The sequence below is a fragment of the Aquila chrysaetos genome, chromosome 2 (assembly GCF_900496995.4).
Source record: "Aquila chrysaetos chrysaetos chromosome 2, bAquChr1.4, whole genome shotgun sequence".
In the NCBI taxonomy this organism is placed as follows: domain Eukaryota; kingdom Metazoa; phylum Chordata; class Aves; order Accipitriformes; family Accipitridae; genus Aquila; species Aquila chrysaetos.
The window spans coordinates 33,924,464-33,949,238 of NC_044005.1; the positions used below are offsets into that span (position 1 = coordinate 33,924,464).

Below are 24,775 nucleotides of genomic sequence, written 5' to 3' on the forward strand. Positions count from 1 at the left end.
TTTTGGGAAGCATCACTTGCTCTTCCTTCTCTTGCATCTTAGTTCATTTCTCCTGGCTAATTTACTACTATTTAAATTCTGCATGCTGAGGATTAGTTTCTCCAGTTCCTTCTGTATAACAATACCTCAACAAAGATACTGTAAATCTCCTTTTTCCCACTTAACTTGCATAGTCCTATAAAACATCTGGATGTAAAAATAAGTTAGCTGCTTGCTTGCTGTCTGTCTGCCTGAAAACAGCCTGAGATTCTGGCTGACCAGAAAACGGTCCAAATTTTTTTGTTACTGAACGTGTGGGATCTGTGAAGGTATTGGCTTAAGTATCTTGGTTTTATTTAATATTTTTTTTAGAAATTACCTTTAATTGCTGTCACCTCACACACTTATAGAGGAATGGTCAGCAGTTCCCTAGGAGGAGTTTTTAGTGATGGAAATATCATGGAGAAGAATTGCAGTAGAGAAAGATTTGAGGAGATGCAAATGGGGAAGTGTATTGCAGCCACTAAATCAAATCCACATGGGGATCTTCCCTCTCAGGCATTTCTGTTGAGCGCTGGGGGCACAGTGTAAATGCTGACATCCTCTTCCATAATGCTGTAATGACTGGAGTGAAAAACCACGGGAGGAAAATGGAGTTTTCTTCGTTCAGCCAAAAGCATCATTATAATAATTTGAGCAGAATTAAATATGTGGAACAAAGAAAGTGTGTGAGGCAGGAAATGCAAGCTGTCTTTAATGACTCTTAGGTTTACTGAGACGTTTTAATCCCCCTTGCCTCAGAGGAGTAAATGTTGTGAACAGTAATGCACTGTCCCAGAGTCCTCAGAGTTCCTCCAATACAAGTTTCTTCTTTAAGGCATTTTGTATTTGAGCATGGGGGAAACTGTTTGCATTCCAGTGTGTGAGTCCACATGGGCCATGAATGGAAACTGCTGATGGTTTGAATTCATCTGGGAACGTGTGCCAAGAACAAACATTACTGTGTGAAGAAATCTGCATGTACTACATGAAGTTGTGCATGTACAGCCAGCATCTTTTTTTTGGTGGTTTTTTTTTTATGAGGTGTTTTTGTTGGAGAATGGGAAAATGGACTTATTCATGTTCCTTGAGCAAGTCTTCCATTTTAAATTTTTTTTTTAGTAAAACTAACAAAAAGATTACATTATGTCTGCTTTTGAAAAAGAACAACACTGGAATGTTTTACTTGAGCACAGGTCTTTTGCATAGATCCACCAGTAAATATGGAGAAGGTTGCTTATTTAAATCCAGCTGGTGATTTTTTTGACCTATGAAAAAAAACTTCATCCAAACTATACTGACAGCTCAATCTCAAAAGCCTGTTTGCACACAGGCATAGTTAGTTTTTTTCTTTTTTAAATAAGTAGGCTTTTGTGGTTTGTGCTAGTGTCAGTTTCCACATTAGATTCAGCAGGCATGTCAAGTATACTGCATTAGATTAATTGCTTAATTCTGGCATCTGAGGCTGTTGTAAACCCAAGTATTGGGAATAGAAGGATCACAGCTTCCTAGGCAGTGAGAACATGCTTTAGTTGGAGGTTCCAGTTACAACATTTGGTATCTACTGCATCTGTCTGTCTACAGCTTCTGGTGGATGAATATAAAACCAGCTTAATCATAAAGCAAGTAACAGCATGCAGCAATAAACTGCAGTATTTGATTGTTCTGTGTCACGTCTTCTGTGTCTCTACTGAAACGGGAGATTTAATACGTCTTGGGATACTGTTTTGAGCTGGACTTTAAATAAAGTTGGATTTGTATGTTGATTGCGCATAAAAGCACTTGCATTAAGAGATAGAGATGTGTGTATACATCGAGAGGTATGTTAATCACATCTCCTAGGTTTTGCATTTATTTTGGGTTATTGTGTATGTGGCAGTCATTCTAGTTTCATGCCGTAAGTTACAGTGCACATATGAAGCAAAAAGATTTGGGAAATCTACGAAACAAGATTTGGATAGCATCTCTTGTTTGTTTGGCTTGCCCTCTTGTTCAGCAGTCTTATCAAATGCAGCTATATACAGTGAGACCTATTGCTTGTAATATCCTTAAAGTAAATCTTGAAGTACTATATGAAAGTTTTGAAGCTATAAACCAGTAACATTTTCTGCTACAATCAACTGTAGGTAAGGAAAACTTACATCCTCTCTTAATCCAGGAAGCTTTTACATCACTGAGTATGTCTTAGAAATCACACTTTATTTTGCCATGTGTGAACCTCGAGAAAACATCTGAGAACATCTATTCAACAACTCAGTTGCAGAATTAACAGCATCAGATGGAGAACACTTTTTCAGTTGGATGTAACTTGAGTATATTTTTACATGACAGCATTTGTGTGTGTTTTCCCAATAAGCTATTCATTGAAATTCTTTAAGCATGCAAAGGTCTGAGACTGAAGTTGTTTTTGCAAAGATTATCAGTCTCTATCTCAGTTAGGAGGAGATCTGTGTGATTAAACCCATAGTCATTGACGATGGCCTTGAATTAAAAAAAAAAAAAGAGAAAAAGGAAAAAAAAAAAAAAACAAAAACAACAAACCAAAAAAACCAAACCAAAAACTAGTTATAATGTGCCAACAACTTACATGCTCGTATAAGATATGCTGCAAATATTTTCATAACATAGAAGAGGAGAAAATTGTGGTATAATGAATGTGAAAACAACCTTTTCTAAGTAACTAGCAGGTAAATTTATTCTTTTGATTCTGTTTTTGTGTTGATATATTTGTTGTTAAAGGATAGGTAACTTACATGGTAGGAGTTATGTAATCATATCTTTTCAGGAGCTATGCGTTCTTTCTTCCTTTGAAATTGTACTGGATTTTTCTTTTGATGGGGCCCTTTTTTTTAAATGCAATTGATTTTTTGAAAGGTGCATGTAAAATGTCTTAATTCTAAAACTCTTGCATACCTCTTTATTGGTTAACTGAAGTATACTGTTACCGATTATTTTGGCAGAGGATTCTATTTTTATTTCAAAATAGGTAGGTGGTGAATTTGATTTGGCCTAAGTTGTGCTTGCTCATGCCTCCACGTATGTAGCTCTTTATTTTTTGCTGTTTTCCTGCCCTTTTCCCTCTCCTCTCTCTGTGTCTCTCTCCAAGATAAGGAAATATCATAAATAAGTGCCAACAAAATGTTGAAACTGCAAGTGTTAAGACAATTCCTTTGCTGATAGTATGCACACTAAATAATGGATCCATGACCCTTTTGGCTTCATAATCCAGTTTGACTGGAATTTATCTATGTTTTCTAATAGTTAAATTGTGGCAGATATCAAGTGATCCCACAGACAGAATTTCTGGCTTCAGTAGCTGAGACCTGAAGATGATCTTATACTAAGAAAGCTAGGAGTTCAAAAAAGATCTGTGGGCTTGAAAGTCTTAATACAGAGATGTGGAATTTAATCTGTGTCTATTGGAGCATCATTGTATTTGAACAATGAAAAGGGTCATTCAGCAGTCTCTATCAGTGGGACCTATGTACAGATTTCAGTGCAGAACTAATTGGAGTTATAATTGTGGTGGTGTCTACATAAAGAGCTTGTTAATGTCCCCTCTGTAACTGAGTTGTTCCTCCTTCAGTTAGGTTCCTCTATAAGCTGTGGCCAGACGGACCTTTCTTTTGCAGGACATGCCTGAATAAGCACCTTCCCTGCATCTCCCTCCCTGTTCTCTACAATTTTTTTTTTCCCTCTCCAAATGTCTCTCCTAAAGTTGACTGTGCTGTTTTCTTATGACATGCATTGAGGAACTGACCCGGGTCAAAATTATTTAGCAGAAAAGAGGAGGTGTGGCTTTGTCTGTGTTAACCCCAATGGTTTCTCTGACACTGTTTCCTGTGCAGTTGCCCAGTTGGTAATTACAGAGGAACTGAGGGGATGAGGTGCTAAAGCTGCAAAAGGTGCAGGACCTGCTTAATCAAGTACTGTCACCAAGAGCAGTGCTCCTGAAGGAGCAGTCTTACCAAGTCTGAAGCTTTCTGTATTTTCTGTGAACACGACTTGTTGTCTGCCAGCACAACCACAGTGTTCCTTGCCTGTGCCCTTGCAATGCTTTCCCTCTCTATGTGGATGTCCTGGTTTCAGCTGGGATAGAGTTAATTTTCTTTCTAGTAGCTGGTATAGTGCTATGTTTTGGGTTCAGTGTGAGAAGAATGTTGATAACACACTGATATTTTCAGCTGTTGCTAAGTAGTGTTTAGACTAAAAGTCAAGGACTTTTCAGCTTCTCATGCCCAGCCAGCAAGCAGGCTGGAGGGGCACAAGAAGTTGGGAGGGGACACAGCCAGGGCAGCTGACCCAAACTGGCCAACGGGGTATTCCGTGCCATGTGACATCATGCCCAGTATATAAACTGGGGAGAGTTGGCCTGGGGGGATGGCTGCTCGGGAACTAACTGGGCATCAGTTGGCGGTGGCCAATTGCATTGTGTGTCACTTGTTTTGTATATTCCAATTCTTTTATTATTATTATTATTGTCATTTTATTATTGTTGTTATTATCATTATTAGTTTCTTCCTTTCTGTTCTGTTAAACTGTTCTTATCTCAACCCACGAGTTTTACTTTTTTTCCCTGATTTTCTCCCCCATCCCACTGGGTGGGGGGGAAATGAGTGAGCGGCTGCGTGGTGCTTAGTTGCTGGCTGGGGTTAAACCACGACAGTGGGACAGATGAGTTTCCCTCCAGTTACCAGAGAGGGAATTAATGAAGTTTTTATGCAGCATGAAGTTACGAGGTGTCTCTCTGAGAAGATTTTGCATCATCCTGAAGTGCTAGTGTGGACAGCTTCTGCCCAAAATAAGTTGAGCTAGTTTAAGAGAATTGAAGAAGTGTGGAGAACAACTTCTGTGAAGACTCTTAGAGACTTCGAAAATTCTGCCTCTAAGTGCATGAAATTATCTTCTAAATTCTTTATATCACTAAAACCTTTATTTGAAGGTCAGAGCTGGTAATGCCCATGTAAGTTAACTGGACTTTCACATAACTTGGGGGTTTCTAATTTTTGTTTTCATTTATGATTTTATTTTTTAGAGAGCAGCAGTCTGCTATATCTGTGATCTACAATGAATGCAAAATCTGCAATCAGCAAAGAAATTTTTGCCCCACATGATGAAAGGATGCTGGGAGCTGTCCAAGTGAAAAGAAGAACAAAAAAAAAGATTCCTTTCCTAGCTACTGGGGGTCAGGGTGAATATTTAACATACATCTGCCTGTCAGGTAAGATTGATTTTGACATCCAGTTACCTGTTTAGTTTTATCTTTGATTAACTGATTAGATGTTATCCATACGCATAAGGAGCTGGGTGAGTCGAATGTTAATAATGTAACCAGAGAACTATGGCGCTTGTATCTTTAATCTAAGAAACCACATGCTCAAGGCTATTAATATTTATACCATATAATAAATGGAACAGGTGGTTTCATTGTTTAAAAAAAAATTATGTGTTCGCTCACAGTATAGCTGCAGAGTATGAACAAATAGAATATTTGATAACAGTCTTTGCTTATTGAGGTTAAGATCTTTCTTGGAGGGATGAACTTAACATTGTATTTCATTTTAATGCCCTGAAATTTTTTGTTTGAAGCAAATATGTTTGCCTCTTCTTTTCATATTTGCCTGTGTATGTTACCAGCTCGTTGGGAACTTAGGCAACTTTCAGCCAGAATATTTTCAGTTCATTGAATGGAACAGTGGTGCTATGTGTCAATCACCTGACTTTTAAAAAGGATGAAGATGGAAATACTTGGATTGAAGGAGAAAAGGATGTATAAAGACACATTTTGTGAGAGGTCATGGGGAACAGGGAGAAATTATCTATGTGTTGCTAATGTGTTCAGATGAAATTAATTTGAGTTTCTCCAAGGTTAAACCAACACTCTTGAGAGTCTAGATTTCAGGAACAGAGTAGGTACTAGGTATACGATAGTTGGCTTTATTTTTTTTACCCTTTCTAATAAAAGTAAAAGTCCAATTAACATTTTTAAGTATATAAATGAAACCCATTGATTGGGTACTTGTGGTTAACTATGGTATCGTAGGTTGTTTGGCTGGCTTCTTTTTTATGCTTTGAATACTTTCTGTTATTGTAGTGAAATTTACCTTAATTTAAGATTACGTCTCAAGGCAGTTGGAAAGCAGTTTGTGATCTTGATTTGCCTGTGGTTTATACCTGTTTTCAGACTTAGAGTGGAATTCAGTTGCCTGGAGGTAGGCATTCAGTGCAGTTTTAGGTTTGCAGCCCATCCTTCAGGTAGCTCTCTAGAAAGGCAGAAATCCTTTGCTGTTTCTATGCCTGCCAACTGAGTGTGTGTGAATATCTTTGGTGTCCTAGGGTAATTTGGTCACTTAGGTTTTTAGGCATAGCAGTTGCTCCCTTTGAGCATATGCATCTTACTGGAAGTACAACTAGTGGTCAGAGGAAGAAGTGGTCTGTGAATCTCAGAAGACTGCAATTATATTTGGACTGAATGGAAGATAGTGTTTCATGGACTCTGATTCCACCCCCCCCCCCCCCCCCCCCCCCCGAAAACTATGTTAAAACTTTCAAAATATAGGAAGTAAACCCCAGTGACTCTACTACTGGTATAAGACATCACACACCTGCACACAAAATATACATTTATTGAATGCTATTGGATGAAGTCTTATATATATGCATATGTACAAATGCTTATGTTAAAACAGAAGGTGCAGAGTATATGCATATACGTACTGAGGACAGCAAGACAAAACAGAAGACTTCTCATTTCTAGCAGTGTTCTGCTTGTCATTCTCCCCATATACAAAGCTTCAAGGAAGGGTTTAAAAATTGATTTACCTACGCTTTTCCCTAGACTTGTGGTTGGGATACTCTTTTTGGATGTAAGGATTGCAGGTTTCAGTCCTCTCAGGTTGCAGAGGAAACTGAATCTAGGTCTCCCATCTCTTAAAGAAATGTTCAAATCACTAACTTTTTGAAGTAAAGGTCAACTCTTCTTCCTTTGGCAGTCAAATTTTTCAAGTGTTAGTCCAATTTTTTTCTAACTCTCTTACTTTAAAGAACAATCCTGTTCTAGGGCCGTGCAGTCCGTTTTGGAATACCCGGGTGTTTGATACCCATGTTCATGAGGAAAGGTTAGAGGTGTGATCTGTGCTTACAATTTTCTGTAGGCTAAGTCTATTCAGCAGGTGAGGTGGGTTTTTTTTTTTTTTTTTTAATTGCTCTTCTGGGGAACCTAGCCCTCTTCCAGCTCCCCCACCCCCTTGTTGATGTGTAGCAGCTAACACGGATTTTAAGAGATTGAATGACCTTGGATGCATCTAATGTCTTTCTGCAACAGGATAACATACCATGAGTAAGGAATAAAGAGCAGATGTCCTGACTTCAGCAGAGTTTCTCAGTGACAAGGAGAAGCATTCAGGATCCAAATAAAATTATTGTATGGTGGGCACCGACAAGCTGCATAATTGCATCGGGAGAGCCCTCATGGGTGGCTCACTATTAATGGAGTTTTGCAGGGATCTGAGACCAGTTGTTTTATATACATTTATAGTTTATATTATGGAATGTACAGTATGATTGGTAATTTCAGTAGACAATGAAGCGACTAGGGAGAGGACTGCCTGGCTGTGTTTGTGTTTGAGGGCAATATTAGAGTTCCAAACAGTCTGATCAGAAAGATGATGCAATTCAATAGGGTCAAGTGCAATTAGTTACTTAGTCAGGAATAATCAATGGCAGAAAACTAAGGGGTAGGGAACAACTGTTTCTACCACTGTGGTTAAAGGAAATGTGACAATGATAAACTATGTTTTTTGCTAATCCTGATGGCTGTGAAGCAATAATGGTTTTACCTGCAGCCAACAAGTTGTGTTACAAATTAAGAAAAAGTTTTCCTTTAGTAAGGGTAAGTTAATGTGGGGATGGCAGTTTAGCTTTGTCCCCAAATGGTCCAAGATGAACTATATCTTGGGATAACAGAATATACAAAGTGACATTCCATTTTTCTGTGATGCAATGAATGAGGCACAAAGGTGGCTAGCTCTGGATTTTAGTTTCCATTTCAAGTGACCCATGCTTTAATGCTGAATGTGCAACATTTATCTCGGAAACACCTTTATCAGCCTTTGACTCTTATCCCATTTTTCCCAGGTTTGCGATGTATTAGGTAAATGTAGTGACTGGAATATGTGTTCTTAGTTTCCTTGGACTAACTCAGTTTGGCCTTTACTAAAAGAATTTGATCATTTACTGTTTAGAACTGAATTTCAACTGTCAGTTGAAAAAAGACACATAGAAACTGACTTGCTAAGGGACTTATAAATATTTGGGAATATAAAATATCCTGCTTAGTTGTAGTTTCATTCAAGATATGGTACAGAAAATGAAACATTAGCCATTGTGATAGCTGCTTTTGTTTACTGCTCAGTTTGTAACTGACAAATTGTATGAATTGTTATAATCAGAGTTAAGTGTTTTCCTTTCTGTGTTGAATTGAAAATACATTATATCATAATTGTTTTCTATCTGCATTTTTGTAAGCATGAATAGAGATGCTAAGCAGGGAGAATGCAATGCCCTCAGGCCTCAAAGTGATGGGATAGTGAAGCATTAAAAGAGTCAAACATTGAAGAGAGCAAGATGGGAGAGTAAGAGAGATTCTTCCTTAAAATTTGTATTTGAAGTATGTACTGGATTTTTTTTATCTGACAATACTAAATACTGAATTGGTTAGAAGGTAATACTCATTAATGCTCCAAAAGGGTGTACCTAAAGTCTGTCATCTGAAACTGGAGACAGGTTAAGGTAAGAAATCTGAAGCAAGACTGCTTCGCAGACTGCTGGAAACCAAGCAGCTGGGTTACCTGCAACCTTCTAGCCCGTGCTAGTGGTGGGGCTGGCCAAGTTAGACTGGCAAGCAGAGCCAAGAGAGATCTTCTGAGAGTTATTTAGCTGAAGAACATCAAGAAGGGAGTAGACAGATGGGAAACCCAGAGGTGGGGTGGCTGTAGGCAGAACAGAGAAGATGAAAACTGGTTGGTTTTTTTTTTTTTTTTTTTTAAATGTAGAAGAGGATTTAACACAGAGAAAAGACAAGAAATTGAGCTGAAAGTGGATATTTGTCACCTCCTCCACACTAGCAGACCTAGTGACAGTTATTGGATGAGATCTAAGTTTTAATTTTGTCACCATTGTCTTATATAATTGAAACATGATTGTTTAAAATAGTTCTTAGCCTTATTTAGAATTCTGAATTAAGTATAAAATATTTAAAAGGTCACTTCAGAAATACAGGACATTGGCAGTCTCTCCTACTTGCTTGTATACAGTTCTGTGTGTGTTATTTCCTTTGACACCCTATCATTACGTTTTTTAAGTAACTTCTAATATTTAAAAAGGTTTTTAATATAGTGCATTGGAAGTGTTCCAGTTTGTACATATGGATGTGGTGTTGACCTTTCAGGGCTAAAAATCTATCGCAGTTGCAGTGAACTGAATGAACCAGATGGTTCCTTTTGAACCTGAATTCCTGTGTGTCATAACACTCTCAGCTTAGCTGCACCACTCTTTCTAGTCCTTCTGCTGAAAAGCTTGGGATTTGACTGTAAAGCTGAAGTTACTTAAACTTGGAGTGGAACTTTTTCCCACTGTGGTTATGACTTTAATAGTGTTCTTTCTTTGCCATCTCCAAATTAAACTAACATATTGCCAGTTCAGAGGTTTTTTTGGATGGCTTTTATGCAAAAGTACAATCTATCAAGAATGGTGCTAGAAGAGCCAAAAGGAAATGCAAAGAAATCATAAGAAATAATATACAAAAATAAGATGTACATGCAGGGGGAGAGTGCGCTGGGTTTTTCTTCCTTCTTTAAAATTTAACCTTATTGACCATGCTGCGGACTTTTTCAAAAGACAGGCAGTAAATAGCTTCGAAAGCTATTTGCAGTTACCACAGTAGGTTTTTGGAGGTTGTTTTACTTCTGTTTCTAAGTGTACAGAGAGGCAGAGGCTCCACTTACTAGCTTAAATAATCCTGTGAATATCCTCGTCTATGCTCTTACAGCACACTTACTTCAGCAGATACCTAGCCACACCACTCGGTTACACTTCCAACATAAGCTTTTGTATTCTCTTTTTTGCCTGTAGAGCCAATGGTGCCGTAAAGTTGTTTTTCAAAATATGAATTTGTTGTTCCTCCCATACTGGCTGCTCATGGAATAGAATATTACTCAGGAATGACCTATATCTCTTGCTCCTTTGCAGGTTACTTCACATGGCTGCCAGAAATTGGCCATAGTTTCATGGGAGTTCAAGGGCAGGTTAAGTACAATTGAGTTTTCAGCATGGTAGCTGAACTGAAAATTGGAAAGTAGTGAGAAGGAACTTCATATCAAGAGAATTCAGTTTTCTCCTAATGTGTTCTCATTTTCCGTTTGAGTTTTGCTACTGTACTGAAGTGACAATCTCCCAATTTATTTTCTATATTTTCTTGTTGAAGAAAACATCCCATTTTCAGGAGCTTATAGTGCAGAGGATTCTCATGGTTCCTTCTCAGGACATGAGAAACCAAAGTAAACTTCATTTTCTCACTGATGTTCCAGGAGAATGCTGTAATCGCCTCCCCTATAGGTATTACTGAGGTATTACTGCGTATGTGGTGGGGAAGGGGGTGGCAGGGGTGGATTTCCCCTCTGTTTAAATGTGGTATTAAGGAGTGAGAATGATACTTCAGTGTTCATGGTCAGACACAGGGCATTCACTTAGAGCTTGACCCACTTAGATGTCACACTCTCCATTGAATGTTTAATTATTTATGCAAAATAGAATATGATTTACATGAGAGATTCAGTCAGCCCAGAAGAACATGCATACCAAATGGTGGTCCAGTTTTCTGCCAGCTCCGACCTGGACAGCTGTTTGAAGACAGTTGTGGTGCTTTCCCTAGCCCCATGGACCTAGATTGGCACAGCAGGCTGAACATCTGGGCGTAGATTGGTATGTTCAGTCAGGGATCAGGGGAAACATTTCTGGAACCTGTACTTAATGCAAGGACTGCCTGTTGCAGATGGTGGCTTTAACGTGAAGACTCATATTCTGTCCCTCAGAGAAGACAGATGTTAAGTATTCCTATGTCTCAGATGAGTTCCTTGAATACTAACCATCAGTATAAAGAGTGTGGCTGCTGTCACCAGTTGGCTGCCTAACACTTTTGGATTTTATCTGAAAATACCTGGTAACTTTCTGATGGCCAATGGAGAAACTATTCCAGATTCAATGGACAGGGCTCTGCAATGCAGAAAATGTAGAAAATGAATATACTATGTCTTCTTTATTGGCCTTTTTAATGTCAAAGTACAGACACATTGGAGGCTTTCTTTGGCTACTGATTCCTCTAAAACCTTCTCAATGTGCAGAGTCAGTGGCTGCTTTTGCTTCAGTTACTCAGAGATCTAACCTACACAGATTTTGTGCAAATTTTGCATTCATGTTGACTAAGGCAAAGTCATACAGTTTGCTAGTGTGGGTGGAGTTAAATTGATGTAACATTCTGTAGTTTCCACACACATGTAGTTAGTTTCCAGTTTAATGGCAACTTCTTCATGTTTATTCCTGGACTTCCATGGACTGATGCCTCTGCCTTCCTAGTGCCTACACTGAAGTTCATGTCTCTATATAGTGAGCTGACCATAGCAGCTCACTGAAGCTTTTTACCATTGCTTATGCAGCTGAGCTGGTGCAAATGTGTGAGCAAGAATCTCTGGCCATAAGAAACATGAACAACTGAAGTTGACCTTTTTTTTTTTTTAACAGTAAGAATAGCAAGTCATTGGTATAGCTAGCTATGAAAAGTTACAAAATATGTCATTGGAGACCTTTGGGAAGAAGCTGTGGAAGTGTGTCAGGAATGACATTAAAGGTGACTGGTTTTGCCTTTAGGATAAGAAGATGCTTTGAGAGATCACTTGGGTTTACTTCTAGATAGATTTTTTTTTTTTTTAATACATTATTACATAGATTAATTTTTTCAGAGTAACTTCAGCACAGAGGAAAAAAAAAATCAGTGATATTGCTATTTTCTGAATGAATAAGCTACTGATTTCCAGCCCTACCCCCCTGCCCCTCCCTGCCCCGTTCTACTGCTGGTTACCTTTTGATGTGCTTAGATGTAAGTGTGTTGGCATATACCTGTGTAAAATATAATCATGCTAAATCCTTTTATTCAGTCTTTATACAGTAGTTGTTTTACCACCAGAAAGTAAGTAAATACACAAACGTTGTCAGCCTTTATATGTTATTTCAAATATGCCATATCTTGTTTCTGCATTTCCATTTTTTTGTTTGTGTTTTCAGGTTAGAAAATCTGGGAAACAATTTTCTGGGTGTGTGCAGCGCACCATCTGTATAATACTTAGTTGATAATTGGAGCTTGTAGAAGACATTTGAATACTCAGTTTTAGTCCTTCTAGCCATGGTTCAGTCTTGAAAAATCAGCTTTCCTCATCTAGGGAAATACTTCATTCCCTGAAGAAGCTTTCCAGGAAACCTGCTGAAACACATAAGCTCTTCAGTGGAGTTTAAGGGTGTGTGTGAGGATTCCTTAAAGTGAGTCAGGAGGCTGTGGCAAACATTAAAAAGGGTCAAGAACTGTGTCCTTTTCAATACCTATGTTTTTACCTTGAAACTTTTGATGTTTGGAGGGTGGAATAGGCTCATTCCACTTTCTTCTTTGCTTTGCTCCATTAATTTAGAAAAAAATTATTTGATCATTCCAATGCTTATCTGTTCTACTTCTTAATGAGATAATGCCTTCTTGGGATTGTGTACATGGCAGATCATTCTATTTCCTTTACCGCTGAGTGTGTTATAGGCTGGTGCTTATATTTGTTGCTTAGCAAAGTTATTTCCAGTTATGATATCAAATTCAAAAATTTCATTAAATGCTATGCAACAAACCCTCCATGCTTACTGACTGTAAGGATTACTGTAAAGGCAGTTTCTGCATAATGTAAATTCTCAACTGGAAAACATGTTTACATCATCAAATACAGAAGAATGATTATGGCCTTTTGTGGATGGATACGTTTTTCCCCTTATTAACATTGCTTCAGAAGTCAGTCTTAGTGGAGTTGAAATCCTTTCTAAAAGCAATAGGTTTGAAGCCAGTAGGTCTCTTCAGCACCCTTACCTTGTCTTTACTAGGGTTTCTTTTAACCTTGATTAACCATCAAGTTAAAAAGAGTTTGGAGGAATTCTCTGACATTTACTCTGCCTTTACTTCTCCTTTTGAAATAGGTACCTAAAAAATCATCAAAAGCTTTTGGTTAAAACTTTTAAAGTTATTTAAATTTTATTAAATTATTTTAAAAATAAGGAAATAGAAGTTTATGTATGTAGAGGCATAATGTTATCATTAGCCTTTCTGTGGAGTGAACTAAGGCTTATTACAACCTTGATGTTTTCTATTCTAAGATAAATAAAAAATAAACAAAGTCCAAGAGGTGTTTCAGACCTCGTCTTCCCTACCGTGAGCCTCTAACCATACATGTGTATTGCTCTGGGTCCAGGTGTTAGCTGGGTTTTTTGTGTTTTGTTTTTAACAACAAAAACAACATAACTTTTGTACTGTGATTCATGGTGAAAATGCAAATCCTTTTTTTCATAAGCCCGAACAGGAAAAAAAACAAACAAGCTTCTCTTCCTTCCACTTCTTCCAAGGGTAAAGTTTGTAACCATTACTGTCACATCCTGGTAATGGCTTCTTTAAGGTGAAGGTTTAATTATTCAGGTACCTGTAGGGCAAATGAATGCCTAGCTCCTCTTGCTGTGTGCTCTACGACCTATATTCACTGCTCTGAAATGATCATTAAGCTGGGTAAAGGAAGGCACTGATACTTTTTGAATTGTTGCTTAACATGGTTACATTCACGTAGTGTACTGTGTGTGTCTAAATAAACATATATTAAATGTGTACATATGGATGAAGTTTCCATCTACTCTTAGCTGCTAGCCTCAGGGCTTGTAGAAACTATGGAAGCAGTTGTCTCCAGTAATGCTGGTTGATTTTAACTGGCTGTGCTCAGACTTAGCTCGTGTTGTGGCTTGGGAGACTGGCAACACAGACAAGGGTAATGCTTGTCTCAAAACCAGCTTCCCTGTTGCATCACAGCTCAGTGAATTTGTCATGGTGTTGATGTTTTGGGTGAAGTGCTCATATTAAACTGTCAAAATATAATTGCCTTCATCTACTTATAATAAGTGATTGTGATACTGAATACAGTTCTTAACAAAGCCTCTTTTCCCTTCTTGATCAGAATGTTTTTGTCTTTGTTAGGTATTTCTGATATTTTAATTCTATGGTTCCCAAAAGGAGTTTTAGAAGTCCAAATATCACTTGTTCTTAGTGATAATAAATGCCAAATTCCATTTCATAAAATGAATTTAAAAATTTGAAGTCATGTTAAGGGTCTCTGAAAAACTTTAGCAGTGATCAAATCACAGAAGTGAAAAACTGGTGGCTTTTGGGTGGGAGAGAGTTTAATCGTCTGTTCTTCATTATGGATCTTTTTGTATTTATTGAAATAGAAGAGAGGAAATGATGAACTACTTTGATGGGTAGGCTACAATTATTGATCGTATTCAGAATGATACCTTTAATATATGTTGATGCTCTGATCCCTCCTGACTGTTGAGTTGTTCAATTCAATGTAACCAGTCCCTTTTCACCAGAATTTTGTGTAGGAGGGAATCTTGCTATAGCAAAGCTACAGAATTGCATATTTGAAAGCATCTAGACTAAGATTAGTGGGGGGGGTTGGGGTTTTTTTTTTCTTTTCTTGAAGTGGGGAAAGAAGGTATGTGTGTGCCCGTGCATCCTCCCAACACACTACTTGATCTAATTTGCATGCAGGAAATATTTTCTAAATTGCAAGCTGAAAGGGTGTAGCTATATGTCTGCTGTTAAGCTCTTTTTCTTTTTTTCTTTTCTTTTTTTTTTTTTTTCAGAATGGGATTGTAGCAGATTGATAAAGCTTAACAGTTTACTATTGTGCATCACTTTCAGTTTTATAAAATGATGTGTCAATCCAGGGAACTTGTGTTACTGATGTTGCCTTCAATTTTATTCAGAGTTGAGCTTTTGGAATTGGTTTTCGCTCCACCTGAAGCACACATGGACTCCTTGGAGAGATTGCCAAAATCCCAAATGAGATTATCTTGGAAAAATTAGAAAGGGAAAAACATGAGCAAAACAAAACCACAGAAAACTTGATGGGGAAAGTGAAGTATCAGATCTGTTTATTTAGTCAGATGTAATTTTGCAGTAATTAAAAGGGATAGGTTTAATATTCATAAATACAAACCTGTATTGATGCAATAAGTTTTTATGCATAAAATAAGTTGGTTGCAAAGCTTTACGTTGGAAGCTGTACACAGGAAGCTGTATGTTGCCCCATTCATCATAAATTAAACTTGATGAGGTTGTACTTAGTTGGAATTTGTAGCCTTTTCCATGGAGGCATCCAAAAATTACTGTGAAGGCTTACACCAAGTGGTTAGGTTGCAGACTCCCTTTCCGGCCTCCATGTTCAGAAGAGGATGGTGGCTCTGCAGTGCTTTATCCATTCGTTGGAATTACTTGTGCTGGGTAGGTTTGTATTCCTCAAGAGCTGGCAGTAGCTTCCTTCAGTGAGTATAGCATATTTCACTGCAGTGATTTGCCCAGAACGTGGCAGATGCTTGCATCAAGTTTAATGCCAGGTTAAAATGTTTGAATGTCGTCCTGTCTTTGGAAGCATTTTGTTCGTTCTTTGTCCAAGTGAGGCTTTTGGCAGGGCTTGGTGCTATCTCATATGTGATAAAAATGCAGAACTTAGAAGTAAGGATATGCTAAACAATATTGCATGGTAACTATGTTTTCAAGTTGAAGTACAGCAACCATGCACACAAGACCTGCATGAGTATCCCCTAATTGCTAGCTTTGGTAGAAACCATTCTCGTTATACCATAACAGTTAAACCTGGTGTGTTTTGCTTTGAGGTAGGATTCATTTTGAACAGTTTTCATAGTTTTCATTGTGCTGGAGAGTGATATTTACAATACCCTGACTCACTGCGTTATGGATTGTTGAACTTGAATCATACTGGGCAGAAAACATCTGGATTGTTCCCTTGCTGTTGCACTTCAGAAAGCATTTCTGTCAATTGCTGTGTAACTCTGCTCTTAGTAGTTGTATCAGCTTGTGAAGAAAACCAGAAGTTCTATTTCTGCCTGACTAGTGGTTGGTGTATTACAGGCTCTTTTAGTAGATAAACATCAGATTAAATTCTTAGCCTTTTATAGTACTCCAAGCTGTAGGAGTCAAATCCTGAAAGTTTTCATCATACTTCTGACCTTTAAAGACTGTACTATCAAATAATTTTCAGTGCAGAGCAGCACGTAAGAAGTACTTAACAAAGGAATTGCTAAGGAGATTAGAATATTACATCAAGCTTCTATATCATTAGGTAGGTTTTATTGTTGCCTTGACAAAGAGAAAGATGAATAATGCAGTCCTGATCTCTAAATATTTTCTGTTTGTGACTTTAATCTACAAATAATCTTTTTAAAGCAAGTTAAATAGAAAAAGAACAGATCAGAACTGATGCCTGATCTTCTGCTATGATTTGCCTGTGTCTCCCAGCTTATCCAAACTGCTGCCACAGGAGCTCAGATACCAGTCAAGTAGCGTGCCACCTATAAAATACAGTAGGGAGGGAATTTTGAACTAATCCTGTCCAATTCTCCCTCACTGGTGTAATATCTGAACATTTCAGACTGTAGCAATAAAAACAAGCTCATGGTTTCGTGTATGCATGTATATATGTTACCGCAAACAGTCGTTCTGTATTTACAGCGGGCAGTGTTTTTCCTCCAGCCTACTTACATTGAGATTTTTACGTAACTTAGTTTTTATAGTCTGATTATGCATATCCTAACAAGAAGGAAAAAACAACATATGAAGGGTGGGGAGGCTGAGAGAATATAAACTATGCAAAGTTTTGTTGGCCTTGTATCAGGGAGGAGCCTACCCATTTGTCCAAGTTAAAACAATCTCTAGTAACTTGTCTGGAACAAGTTCATAGAGAAAGTCTGGCACACCCTGCCAGCTGCTCTTTTGCTGTGTTCATTAGAGCTCAGCAGCACACAGTAACTTTCGGTAGCCTCAGGGAGTGATGGACCTAAAACCATACTGCAGCTCAAATTCTCTAACATTAGTATTTTGAAGAAAACTTCATTTAGGTGGAATCTTTAGTGGGTGGGTCTGAGATAGCTTTATAATATTGTGGAACATATGCATCAGGCAGTGAAGTTTCTTAGGCAATTTTATCCCCTAAATCTAGATGGCTGTTGGAACATTGCTTTAAGCACCTAATTGTCCTTCCGTATTGTCTCCTCAGACTTGTCTTCACTGGACGGGCTCAGCTGGAAGGGAAGCTGCAACATAAACTTCTTGCTGGATGAAATAACTAGTAAATGCTTTTCATGAATAATATGATATCAGCCCCTGCTGTGTTAGTTTTCTTAAATCTCTGCCTCTTGTCCCTCTTTGTGGAACACAGTAGTAATGGCAAGAGCAGTTTTCTGTGACTGGATCAATGATGTGGAAGAGAACAGAACAGTTAGTTAAAAGAATATTCTTTTACTTCTAGCAAAGAAAGCATTTACACAAAGCATTTAAAGCATTTACACAAAGCATGCTTTTTCTGAGTGAGGTGAAAATTGAAAGCTTAAATAAACAAAAGCTTTCAACCTCCAGTCATTGTTCACCTGCATTAATGACAGATTCCTAAAATCTTGACTGTTCAAGTGTCTGGGAATGTCTGAAGTTGTCCAAAATACTGTCTGATAAGATTTTTGGCAGCTGAAATTTGTTAAATTTATTTAAAAAGAAAACGACAAGAGCCAGGTTGAGAATTTTTTTTTAAAGTTCTGGAATAATTGTGTTCTGTTTTATTTTTGTATTCAGATACCACGGTTTCTTTTAAGAATAGCTTTCTTAATTTAGCCCACATAAATTTAGTGTACAAATACACAGAAACCATCCTTCAGCTGTACCATCTGAGGGAATGCTGGTTGCTTACCCAGTTTTCATTCTGTAGTGGAAGGTAGTTGGGAAGCAAAAGAACAAAAATCATCCTTAACTATGGAGAACATGAAATTGGAAAAGACTTGGAGAGATGCTTTGAAATTTGTCAGGAATTGGAAAAAGGAATGGTTTGTACCATGATATTTGAAAGATTCTAGATCACTGTGTGTGTTGACTGATAAAGCCATGAAGTATTCATGTTTTATTCAGTTGGACTCCCAAGTAAGTTCTAATTTTTTTTAAATTTAAATTTTAAAAACAGTTTTCCTGTTGTGTCCTGTTGTGTCTCCCCCCCCCCCCGCCCCCCCCCCCCCCAAAAAAAACCCAAAAGTAAGCAAACCTGCCTTTGAATGTGTCAACTTGTTGAAGTACTGATCTGTGTTCATAGCAGGTTGTATAAAGCAATATGCGTCAGTTTTAACCAAAGGTGAGGTTTGTTTTCTAGCTAGAAACTGAAGTAGCCTAATAAAATATTTTTGTGCTAATGTCAAATAGTTTTGTTTTTTTTTTTTTTTTTTTTCTTGGCCAGCGGGAAGGGTCAGGAGGGGAAGAGCAGAATGGGAAGAATCAGTGTGTGCAAATACACAAGCTGGTAGAACTACAGACTTCTCTTGACTCTGATGATGTGTTGGAGCGTGATGTTGCCATTTTGCAAGATAGGTCTTTCAGTCCATACTGAGGTACTGTGAGGACTAAAGCACTTTAACTTCCGGTGGTAGTGGGGTTTTTGTGATCCGGGTGATGAGAAATAACATAGACTTCATTAAAGGCTCTAATTGTTTTTAAATATGACAAAAATGTCTTTTTGTTTGTTTAGTCATATTTTAGTTATGTTACACTAATCGTAGAATGGCAGAACAGCCCAGTTTGGAAGGGACCTTGCAAGATCATCTGGTCCAAACTTTACCCATTAAATAACGTTTCCAAAAAATTAGTGTGTAGTGAGACAGTGGTGTCAGGCAGTCTGCTAGAATTATTCAGAGCAGCAGTCTAAACAGTAGAATTATTGTCAAGAATTGTATTAACCATTCATTTAGATAGGTAGCACAGTCTCAAAAACTTGAGTAGAGGTGTACTGTTGCTTTGAACTCAAAATTTAATGAAGTGGAGAAAATCTCATAAGAATTACTTGTAGTTGTGACTTTCTACAGCTCTGCTTTCTCTCTTGTAAGCATTTACCCATAACCTATGGTTTTGGACTGTTTCAGCTCAGTCTTGGTCACTTTCGTAATGAATTTCCTAAAGACTGTTCTCACATCTCTGCTTAGTGTATACCTGTTGAGACATTCATTCTTCCCATTTGCTCTTTGCTCTTTTTTTTTTAAAAAAAAAGCCTACATGATTTAGGGGAATCAACTTGGTTTCATGATGCCCTCCCCCTTTTTGCATATCTAAAATGTTATTAAAGGCTGGAAAAAAATGTTTGAATTGCCCTTTTTCTGTCAGTAGCTCCTATTTTAAAACAAACCTGTTGTGGACAGCTTCTTTTAGTCGTCTTATTTGTGGAAGTTTTATTTTGGCAATGTTTCTGTTTATTACTTCTACTTTTGAAATATTCCTTTATGGTTAATTAATTGGATTGTTTCTGCAGCCGTTGGTATTGCTTCTTGCCATATCAACAGTTTTCTGTCCACTGGTTGTCTCTGTGATTCTCTTGGGCTACACCACCTTGGAGAAATTTCAGTCACTAAATGTAGTTCCTTCACTTAAAGTTAATTCTTGTTTTAATTTTGCGCACTTCCTTCCTGAGTGTGAATATTCACTAGTAACAAGCCATTGTCAACTTGCCGCTATTTCTGCTTAACTCAATTTCCAGCTGTCCAGCTCTACACAAGAATCTACCCCTTTTTTTAAACAAGTAAAACATAACACTATTTTTCCTTTGTCAACCGTTGCTGATGCCAACTTCTTCCGTTCCTAATGCAGACTAGTAATGTTGCTGATTGTCTGTTAACCTTGTGTGATTATCCCATCCCCTTTTACTTTCTTGCTCTTTTTAAGCAGTCCACTTTTCTGACTTTTCGTCTTACAGTCAAACTCTTTAATTCTCAATACCTCATCTGCTCTGTTGGACCATATTTTTGTTTTGCTTTGCTTTGTTTTTCTCTTTCCCTTTGTTTCTAGAATCCTGCTGCAGCTGTAAACCCAGGCTTCCGCTATGCCATTTCCGTGAAAATTTGATATCCTATCACTTGGCTTCATTCCTTGCTCAGGAGGAGTCATTTGGATGTAGAATTCCTATTTCTTATTCTCCTTGCATGCTCTGCCTCCAGCCCAATTGGATGTTTGCTGTTTATGTTGGGTTTTGTGAACTCCATGCTTTGTTAGTGAGTGTCTATTGGGAGGTCAAAAGGTATTGTTCAGCTGATTTGTGTAGTATTTGATTAAAGCAGTCCTAGCACTTGCTTGTCAGCTCTGTACAGGGGGTCACATAGCAGAAGGGCAGAGAAATTGTTGGTGAAAAATGGTTTGGATTTTTTTTGGCCGCAGAGCCTGGTTTTAAAACCATTTGGAAAATTAAGAAGTGCACAGAATAGCAAAGAAACAATGAGTATTAGAGCAGCCTTGTAGATCCATATTTTTGGCTGTGAATGAGTAGTCATTAGGACAAGTTTGTGGGGATGTATCATTGGGAGCAGCTGTGTTGCATTCTCTTAAGTGTTTGGGATTCAGCTGTAAACTTCTGCTATAGCTAGTTGTGCTCTGGCTTCCTTTCCATGTGATAGAGTATACTACTCCTTCCCTCTAGGAGACCTTTTGCCTTTACTGTTGTTCATGCTTCATTCTCTTTTGCATATCAATCTCAATAGAAAGAGAATTTACAGCTTCTTCCCCTCTTTTTACACAGTGTTCTCCATAAATACTATCATGTATACGTATAAAAAAATAGTATATTGCATTGTCCATGTGTTGAGGCTTCAGTGACCAACACGAGAGAGGAGTACAAATTGATCTCTCTTTCAACACATCCATCCTCATATGTTATAATATTAGCTTTAGACCTAGTTCCTACATTTGTTGTAAGTTGTCTCACACCATTTCTTGCAGAAGAGTGCAGTTAAAAATTGAGTAGTATGGTGACTTAAAGCATTTTATGAAAAAGAAAAAAATTATCTCTGGTAGTGTGACATGTTAATAACACAGTTTGTCAAACATCTGTATGTATATAGACAATAGAATAAAAGAAATGCAAATTCTTTGGGCCTTAAAGTGCTGCCTAAGCAAACAGTTTCTCTTAAATCAAAACAGGAATGCCTCAGTTTGAGGGCTGATTTTAAAATTATTTTTCCTAAGTATAGAAATGGTTTTTAAAGGATGGATTTTGTTTCATTTTGAGCATAATACAAATATCTCAAGAACTGGATGGAATTGATATTCAGTAAATTCTGGAAACTTAATGTAATATATGCACATGCAACTTTGTCAGGCGATGCCTTGACTATGTGCTTTATCTGTCAAAGCAATCTGACTCAGAGTACACATAGAATTTCCTAGAATAGGAATAACTTGACTGACATGTCCTTTATTTTAAGATGTTATTTTTACTGAACCAGTAGTTTCATAATCTAGTTATCAATATTCTTGAAACAAAGGCAGTTACCACCAAGTTGCTAAGTGACTATAAGCTTGCATAAGGGGTGATTAGAACTGTAAAGAAAGGGGGTAGACTGCCCACTTCTAATGTTTCTGGTATAAAATTAAGATGACTTGTCTAACTTTTCAGGTTCAGTCTTTGACACTGATGTGGCTGCAACTTGCATAGAAATTAGTTTTATCTTGCTGGATAGTGAGTACCAAAAGATATATTAGAAGAATGCTTGAATCATAATGTAGCTGATTGCAGGATTACCTTTCCACAAGAAATGCTATTTCCTTATTACCTGAAACGTTGGCTAGTGCTTGTTTCATTTTTTTTTTTTTTTTTTAAAGCAAATGGAAGCAGGATCTTTGAGGTACAGATGACGGAGTCTCAAGGGACAACTGATGCCATAATGTGCAAGCTGTGTGCAGTACAGCGCGCAGCCTCCATCATGAGAAGGGTGCAGCCGTGCAACTGCACTGCTCACATCCATTGTGTGGCCAGATCTTTAAGTGCAGTATCATCAGCCACAGGAGAGTGAGGCTCAGAACTTCTGGGGCACATTTTCATAGATTTGGTATTTTAGCTAATGGTATTCGTAGTTATTTTATTGAAATTGAATCTGGATTAAGGGAGTAGCTGGCGTAAATTAAAATGCGCCACAAAGAAAATAAGTCACTGGAAGCGATGGTGGCTGCAGAACGTCCAAAATGCAATTAAGCAAGGCGTCAAGATACTATTTCTGGATCTTCAAATAACGGGAGAGTCTGCAGGATTTTCTTCACCGCTCTAACACAGTATGAAAAGAACAAACAATAGAAGTAATGAATTAGCTTGCATTCCCTTCAGTATTGACCATAATGAATTGAACAAGCAGACTGAGGCAGGTAAAAGGAGACTGATTTACTAAACTGATGTGTATCAATACATGCGAACCTTGTGTTGTTAGGGTCTAGAATCTGGGAGGAATTGTAATATTTGGGCAGTAAAAGGTGATCCTTATGGACATCTCTAAAAAATCGGATGTACTTTTGACAGCAAATGTGAGTGATACAGTGTGTGTTATCCCTTTCCACCTGTGCACCATTGGGATTGCTTTGTTGCTTTGAAATGCAAAGAATGTTCTAAAATGACTTGGTCATCTTCCCCCATCTTTTTTTTGTTGTACCAGTAAGTGCTTGATGTACAGTTGATAACGGTATTGATAACTTCTAAAGAATTTAATGTTGTTTTCTTCCAGGTTCAGTGTGTTAGTTGTTTGAGATGCACTGTACAAGGAAGTTGGTGTGGTGTCAGGAAGCATAAGCCAGGCAAGGGGGGGTTGGAGATAGAGAGAAGAACTATAGTTCCATCTGCAGCCAGTGTATCCTGCTGACAGTACGGCTGATCTATAAAATTAGGTGGATACTACCATATCCAGTACAAACAAGTCTTATTTTATTTTATATCTGACATACAGTGTCTGCATTTGTTCAGAACGTCAAAGTTATTACACAGTTGGTTAGGTGTCTGTTGTGCCTGATCTGCTGGATTCTGTTTGAACTTGGTTATTAGTGTTCCACAGGAGTGCTGACAGGGATAATCACACACTTACTAGGTGGGTTTTTTGCAGAGAAGACATTTGTATTTTTTGTTTTAGGAAACTTTGACCTCTTAATCATATAAATGTTTTGATGCACTCCAGGAGAACAGAAGTTTACATTTTCCCAGCAGTAGTTCCTAGTCCTGAGAATTCTGGATCACTACTGCACCGAAATACTTGGTTATTCAGTGTACTTTGACGTACTGTCTGGAAAATCTTCCTTTGAAGACTGAAAGGTGGTTATCCTGTAAGGTCCTGCTATTCTGATTCCGATTTGACTATAATTTCAGAACTGTTTACTTTTAGTCATAGATTATATATAAACACTAAAAAACCAAACCCCAACCCCTAAATACTGTTATCCAGAACCTCCATCTGTGATCACAATACTGTTATCTGTGGTCCCATAATGTTACATCATTCATCAACGAGATCTCTTATGTAATCTGTAACCTCAGTCTACAGATTAGCATTGTTTATCATAATGTGGTAATAAAATGTAATAATTTCCTACTCGTGCATTGCTGTATTTTTTAACTCTACAGGGTCATCCACATGATAATCACTCTTGGCTGTGTCTCATCTGTATTATGTATTCCACAGGATCTCTGCTGGTAATGTTTGTGTAAGCTTTCAAGATGCAGCTGCTTATGTTATTAAATCCTTTTTATTATGTATTCTTTATAGAAGGATAAATACAAATAGGTTAAATAACAATGGCAAGAGAGCTTACTGCAATCTGCGGCTATACAACTGCGATTTGTGTAGTATTGTGCAGCATGCTATGTTCAATTTTAGAGTTCAATATCATTAATATATAAAGAATCCACTATGAATTTGCTGTATAATTTCTAAAATTAGACTTAAAGCTGAGCTTCATAGGATGGTAGGATGAATTAGTAAAAGGCTGGAATTGCTATTAATGCTAACTGATTAGTATACTATATTGGCGAAAGAAATACTAAAATTTCTAATATTAGATATTAGATTAGATTAATATTAGATACTAATCTGAGGACAATGGTGATGGGTACAGTATGAAATTCTAATTTAAAAATCAACTTTTAAAAAAATCTAAGTATCTTTAGTACTGGGTATTAGGATTTCTTGTTTGTTCATGGAAAATCTTGTAAACAAAAGAGTTACTCCCCTGCAAAACCCTACCTATATTACCATGCATTTTCTAATCTCTCGAGATATGACCCTTTCTGAGAATTGTTCAGCACAAAAATTGGTCTGCTCTGCATACGTGGAAGGCTAAGGAATTACAGGAACTTTAAGTAGCTATTGAGATGGTTGGTTTTTCCAGCAGCTACAAGCAGGGGGGAAGTAACTCAGCTAAGTATTAGTTTGTTTCTTCTCCAGGTACTTGAACAAGCTGATGTCATTCCAGGCCATGGGCTTTTGAATCCATGTTTATTTGCTCCATTGAGACAAGTATGTGCAACTCTGAGAGCCCTTTATCTTTCTCAGTGAAGGAGTACTT

General features: G+C 37.6%; 1 protein-coding gene across 6 annotated transcripts in view; it reads left to right on the forward strand.

The window, feature by feature from the left end:
- STXBP6 (syntaxin binding protein 6) overlaps positions 1-24,775 on the forward strand; it is a 117,260-nt gene that overhangs the window by 31,155 nt on the left and 61,330 nt on the right. For all 6 annotated transcript variants that reach the window (XM_041120710.1, XM_041120707.1, XM_030003046.1 and 3 more), the window contains one exon: positions 5,054-5,239. In XM_041120710.1, coding sequence (XP_040976644.1) covers positions 5,086-5,239 — 154 coding nt within the window. In that variant the 5' untranslated portion in view covers positions 5,054-5,085. The remainder of the gene's footprint in view (positions 1-5,053; positions 5,240-24,775) is intronic.